Source organism: Pygoscelis adeliae, unplaced genomic scaffold (assembly GCF_000699105.1).
Source record: "Pygoscelis adeliae isolate BGI_AS28 unplaced genomic scaffold, ASM69910v1 Scaffold24, whole genome shotgun sequence".
NCBI classification, from domain to species: domain Eukaryota; kingdom Metazoa; phylum Chordata; class Aves; order Sphenisciformes; family Spheniscidae; genus Pygoscelis; species Pygoscelis adeliae.
The window spans coordinates 4,333,177-4,340,045 of NW_008824806.1; the positions used below are offsets into that span (position 1 = coordinate 4,333,177).

The 6,869-nt window shown below is 43.4% G+C and overlaps 1 protein-coding gene across 1 annotated transcript in view; it reads left to right on the forward strand.

Annotated features, from left to right (window-relative positions):
* Positions 1-2,418, forward strand: part of QDPR (quinoid dihydropteridine reductase) — an 8,969-nt gene extending 6,551 nt beyond the window's left edge. Inside the window, exon 5 of the mRNA XM_009324117.1 lies at positions 1,530-2,418. Within this exon, the coding sequence (XP_009322392.1) occupies positions 1,530-1,635 (106 nt within the window). The 3' untranslated portion in view covers positions 1,636-2,418. The remainder of the gene's footprint in view (positions 1-1,529) is intronic.
* The last annotated feature ends 4,451 nt before the right edge of the window (positions 2,419-6,869 follow it).

The following is a 6,869-nucleotide window of genomic DNA, read 5'->3' on the forward strand; positions in this document are numbered from 1 at the left end:
AGAAAAAATTTAGTCACGATTTTTTTGTTTTCCATCATCCACAAAGGCTTGTCCTGAATGATGTTGCAGAATGCTGAAACTTCAACTGTAGCTTACGCAACAGCAGGCTGAGATGATAAGGTGTACTGTTTCTCATTCCTCTCAGTTAGAGAAGGCGCAGCATAAGTACTGCTTTCTGCGACGTGATGGGGAGTAGCAAAGGTTCTGCTGAGGTGAGCTGTCAAAAGGAAGAAAATAAGGACACAACTGTCTTGCCTCTGAGGGAAAACAAAGATGAATCTACATGCACACATTGTAAAGGGCTTTACTCTTACACATTTTTAAAGTCTTTTAGAACTGACACTGAAATTGCATTTACCTATTGCTAATTGTTCAGAGAGTAGTTGAGTTCTGACATTGGATTTCCTTTTTTGTGATTTTTTTTAAGTTGGACGTCAGAGTGGGAAATGTTTTTTTGTTGTTGGAAGCCTGTGCAGCTATTTGCTGTAGCTCTTTAAAAGGGCCCCATCAATTGAATTTAGTTTGCCTAAAAATGTTCAAAAAAAGATCTTTAATTTATTGTGCTCCAGAGACTGCTTAGCCAGATGTTGTGGTTTTACAAACTCATTCTTTTAACTTTTAAGTATTTTTTTCCTTATGGGAGAATTAGGTTGATTGGTTTGTTTTGCTTCTTGGATTCTAATTCCCTAAACTTTAAATCCAGCTTTGAAAACTGAAAATCTCACTGGCTGTGGAAGAAAAACATCCAGTGTTGTTAAGTGTTGCTAACATCTGCACCCTGGGAAGGATGCAGGACATATTTTCCTATATGGCACTTGAATTTTGTGCCCTGGAAGTCGTTGCGTCATATAGCAGGGCGTTCCAATATGGCAGTTGCTATGTCTACAGTATTGGAAGGGTTGATGGACCTGAAAAATATACTGCACTTTCTGTATTATATTTTGAGTATGGAGTTTGTATTACATTTTGATAAGGAGTGTTCTGGTGTGCTGCTGAGAATGAGTGCATCTTACTCGGCACTATTTTGGATGTCTTGAGGCTTTCTGTGCTTCTGCCGAGACCACTTTCACAGTTAAATATCGAAGTGTTATAATGGCCTGTTAGCAGAATAATGGGTCTAGCAACTCTATTTTAGCCATAAATCCGTGTTTCTGATATATACTATAAAGGCAACTTAAGTAGCCTCTCCTTACCCTTTTCAAAAATTTTTTTTAACTTGGAAAAAACTTGCCACTTTGGCTTGCCAGTTTGACGTTTTAAGCTCCTGGCCTTTTCCTTTGAGATGTTCTGAAAATCCCGTGTGTGCACTGTAGAGCCCGACGGGTTGCTCTGGGCCTCTGCCCAGCTCTGAGGGTCTGAATCCAGTGATCGCATTGCTAGTTTACAACATACATCGAAATCACTAGAGAGGGCAATAGGAAAAGAAGAAAAAATAATAGGCTTTATTTTATGCTTCCTGTCAATATAGCTGATAGTAGTATTTTTTTTTCCTCCTCCTCACCCTGTCTTGTCCATTTATTTTAAAACAGAACCTTTTTTGACTGGGTAACAGGAAAGAATCGACCAAACTCAGGGAGTCTAATCCAGGTGATAACTACAGGAGGGAAGACTGAACTAGTTGCAGCACATCTTTGATGTCAGTCACTTAAGACGGTGGAACTTCAGCAAAGGAGAAGCTATAGAAAATCTGTCTGCCAGTATAATTTGGATGGTCTTCTGTATCCAGTTATTGTAGTTACGTCATTAATGGAACCAGATTTCAAGTAATATTTCTGTGCTGTCATTTGTGAGCTATCAGCATTTGTTTACCAACAAGAATTGAGTATTTGTCTCTAAATGAAAGTTGCAGGCTTTAAAGTCTGTAGATGTCCTAATTCTGAGCATTATTTGTCAACTTACCTGTCTTCTCTGAAATGGGAATTGTGCTTAATTATGTCATATAATCACATATATAATGGTTGGATTTTTTTCTCCAGTGTAAGTGGAGAAAGTGTCAGTAAGTGTTTCTGGCAACTTATTGTGAATCTTTCAGTAGTCTGTCTGTCTTTTTCTGTACGAGAATGTAACCCCGCCCTGCATATTATGTTGGCTGTAATAATAGGAGATGTTACAGTCATATATAATGTCCTAGTCTTGTAACATTTTTCTTGTGAATGTTCCACTTGAGTTAATGGAACTGTATAGAGATTACTCACTTGAGAAGGAGTTCCTAATTTGCCTTACTGTTTATAAGCTGCTATCGGGCCTACAGTTGTAGGACAAAACAGTCGTTCTGCCAAATGATGAGTATGTCTTTGTGTTAGCCATGATGGTTCTTTGCTTTTTGAAAAAGCAAAGTGCTGTAAAGAAGTACTAGAAAGAGCATACACACGCTTCTATTTGAATATGGAACTCTTTGTGCTAAATAAATGTGTATTGTTTTATGAACTGGGCTGCCTCCATCACTAATCCAAATATTTGGATAACACTTTAATCAATTTAACTGAACTTGCAGTTCAGTTATGGCAAAGGACTTACTTTTTTACTTATTTCCTTCCGATCATGCTGTGTAAAACACATTTCTGTGGTAGAGGTGCAGAAGAGCTACTAGCCATGCTTAGAGGCAGGCCTTCAGCTGGAGCAAATGTTTTCTTTAATCCAGCTACTTTATGTGGAAATACAGTTTGGTTGCAGACTGCCTATTTTGGTTGCAGAATATTGCCTATTCTGAGCATAGGCTTACATGGAATCAGTGCTGTCAGGTTGTTTTTTTTTTGGAACATCTTGAAAACAATTGAACATGCAAAGTTATATGTACATTCTCTCTATGCGCTTTTGTGTTTTTTTTAATTAACTTCAGGGTTGTGTTGGGGAAGGATTTACTGTCACAAGTCGGGAAACCTTTCCCCTCTTCCCACTAGGAAAAGCTCACATGTGCCCATGTCACTTTTAGCATGGTGATACGGCTGCAGGATTGCCTTCTTTCGTATGACTGTGCCTTTACTTGTTTTGTTCTGCTGGATGCGAAGGTGTAGAGGGGAATTTTTGTGTCCTGTCAAGAACTGTCAATTCATGAAGCTGCTTTTGATTTTCAATGGAAGACTCGCAGCCATACTGTTTGACCAGCAATTTCTGCAGGCTAAGAGTACAGACAGAAACTGCAAGGCGCTGATAAGGAATGAAACACTAAGGTGTCACTTGATTATTCTGGCAAAGGAAAGAGCTATCGTACTACAAGCTTACATGATTTGAAGGCTTCCCTTTGCCAAGCTAGCTGAATTTTCAAGTTGCTGTGTTGTCTTTTTGCAAACACCTATTGAATTGTGTCTCGGAAACTCTCTGAAGAGTGGATCAAACTCTTGAATGGTGAAGGGAGCACAGCTGGGATTCCAGATGTGCATTTCTACAGCTGTGTAAGAGCACAGGGCCAAGGACCTAGCAGGCTGTATGGCTCACGGATATTTTTACGTAACTTGCTGTGGCTGAGGATAACAGCAAATGGGACTAAGACGAGCAGAGAATCTTGTATTTGCTAAGGGCTACAGGAGCTTTTCAGGCATCCTTTATAGATTATGCACGCATACCTGGACCTTAATGTTAATAACCTGGTGAAAAAGGCAAATGGCTGGTCACTGGTTGTGTGGAATTAAGTGGAAGGTTGTGACTAACCAACCCTGAGAACCATAGTCAGTCAGGGCGCCTATTGCAGACCTGCTCTCCAGAGATGCAGCTCTGGAGGTCAGAGCGGGGCCAGGCAGGGCAGTGCCAGCACGCATGCCACCCCACGCACCAGGTGGTAGCTAGGAGAGCAACGGCACAGCTGCCCTGCAGAATTGGGCAGGCAGAGATGGGCACAGCCCCTGTTGCTCTTCGTGCAGCTGTTCGTGCCTTCCCGTGAGAACGGGCTGTAAATCCTCATGACTACCAACTCCTGCTCCATCAGGAATGACCAGCTCTCGGCCCGCTCCAGCCGGCTGTGCCAGATCTTGCTGGAGCCGTTGGTTGAGGTCGTGCTCCAGAGCAGAAAGCCTTCTCCGATGGCAAAGAGCGAGAGGCTGTGCAGCCCTTCCCGTACCACCTGGAAGCAGGATCCATCCAGCTTGATGCTGCTGATGGTGCCTCTCTCACAGTCTGCCCAGTACAGTCGGGTGCCAGCACCCCCGAAGGCAAGGCCAGTGGGAGCCCGGGCTCTCCTCCAGACCACTCTGCGGCCAGTGCCGTCCATGGCTGCACGCTCCAGGCTGTGGGGCTGCCTGTGTCGCTTGAGCAGCACGGTCCTGTTCTTGCTGCTGGCCTTGTCTACCTGCTGCACAGACCATGCTTTCCTCTCCGACCAGTAGAATATACAGGAGGAAAGAAGGAAACCAGTTTTAAATTTTGGTAGAGAACAAAAGGTCACAAAAAGACAATGAGGTGCGATCCATGCATTTCAGAAGCTAGGCTGATTCCTCCTTCTTCACTAGAAAGACCTGGTGGTCCTGGTAGGAAAACCTGAGGCAAATCTGTGGTTCTGACCTACATGCTTCAGGTATGCTCTGCCAGTGTCAACTAGAGCTAGGGCCTCAAAAACGGGGGAGGTGTCCACACTATGCTAAGGAGAGGGTCACTAAGCTCATGGAGACCTAACCTGGCTGGTTGTCTCCCTCCGTGTCATTGCATGAATGTGCCAGTGCAGGTCTAGAAGCGGAACAGCTGTGTTAGGACTGTGCTGAACATGAAGCAGTGCCACCAGTCCCTCTGTGCTGCTGTACGTGTGCAGCTCTGGCTCCAGTGCCGGTTCAACACCTTACAGGAGTCTGGTGTCCATATCCTGACTGCTGCTCTCACCCAGCTAATTAAATGAAAGGCTATGGTTATTGTAAGACAGAGTGGCTGTACAAACGCATGAGATGGAAGAAATCCATGTTGAATGGAGCGTGAATGTAGTAACAGGAACATTGTCCTCAACTGCGCTTTCCTTCTTCCACTCTTGCTTGAAGGCGGAAGAATGGTCGAAAATGAGCAATTTCTCTGTTCCGTAAAAGGTGTCTACCTCAGTGTCCTCATTAACTTGTACTGGTGCCTACTGGATAAGAAGCGGTAATACAGCTATTGGAAAAAATAATATGTTGACTGTAGCAATGTTAAGAGTGGTGAAATATGCTGACTGTGAAACAGTGAATAGTGTTAAAACATAATTGTGAATGGGAGACTGTTGACTAGATTATTAACTTTTATTAGTTGCAGGTATGAGTGGAAAGAGATGAAAATGGTGTTACTGAAGCTTGAGAGTGAGAATGAAAGTGTTGGCAAGTGTATGTCAAGCTTGCTGCTAGAGGTGAGAGATTTAACCTGGGGAGTTTGATGGAAAAGGGGCTTTATGTGACCAGTTTCATCCTGTGTCTCTACAAACTTTATTCCAGTTATGTAATTGTCTAGGGAAAAAAGTCACCCTGACACTGCAAACATCTGGGTTGGCTGGCTCCTTCAGCAGGCTGAGAGATCTGTTGGTGCTGCAATGAGAAGGAGAGATGTAGTCTGTGGGAACTGCAGGGACTCAATCCATAGTATAAACACACACACACAGAGACACACACACCCGACTGGAGGTCTGTTGTGAAGATTTTCACAGAATCACTGAACAGGCTGGGTTGGAAGGGACCTTTGAAGATCATCTAGTCCAACCCCCCTGCCATGGGCAGGGACAACTTAGTGCTTCTTACAGAAATGCAATACCTGATGAATTTCCGCTCCAGTGTTGTTGAGAACCCCTGAATTGTTCAGCGTATTTTAGTATTTATATGGCACCATCAACAGCAATGTGATACTGCAGAAGTAAGACGTTTATCCTCCTTTAATTTAAGGAATGCAATATGTATTAATTTCATATACATTAAGCAGCTGAACTTACCCTTTTTTTATTTAGGACCGTACAACTGGTGTCATATTAAAAAAATCACATGCATAGATCCAATTTAGTAAGGCACTTTTCTCTACAGCCTTCTTTTGAAGATGCATACTACTGTTTATTAAAGAAAGATCGGTGAGGTCCGGGGAGAAATAAAACGCAAATTGTGCCACGCAGATCAGTCCTGCTCTTATGCTCTAACCCATTTGTGCTTAGTGTTCTGGTTTTTACAGGAGTAGCAGTCTACCCCTTGCTCTTAGAAAAGGGATGTTTCCAGACCCGAGCCAATGTGTGTTTGAAAAGATGATGCAATTACATGGTACATCCATACACACATAGGTGCAATTACCTCAAACTGGAGTGGCTGCTACACATAGCATCACATACAAATGTGCAGAGACAAAATATGTCTTTGCCAGAATGCCATGGCAGCAGGGACAGGCCCGTTTGGCATGAATTTTTTTTTCTCCTACAGATTTAGAAAAAGTAGATTTTAATAAAGCACAAGTAAGTATAAAAGAGACCTGTACAGAAGAATATCAGCAGTATCATTACAAATCCAAAGACCTCTGAATACTGGGCAAGAAGCTGTTTTCAACATTTCAGGCTGTGGTGGGTTGACCCTGGCTGGATGCCAGGAGCCCACCAAAGCCGCTCTATCACTGCCCTCCTCAGCTGGGCAGGGGAGAGAAAATATAACAAAAGGCTCATGAGTCGAAATAAGGACAGGGAGAGATCACTCACCAGTTACAGTCACGGGCAAAACAGACTCGACTTGGGGAAATCAGTTTAATTTATTACCAATCAATTCAGAGCAGGATAATGACAAATAAAACCAAATCTTAAAACACCTTCCCCCCGCCCCTCCCTTCTTCCCGGGCTCAACTTCACTCCCGATTTTCTCTACCTCTTCTCCCCCAGCGGCGCAGGGTGACGGGGAATGGGGGTTGCGGTCAGTTCATCACACGTTGTCTCTGCCGCTCCTTCCTCCTCAGGGGGAGGA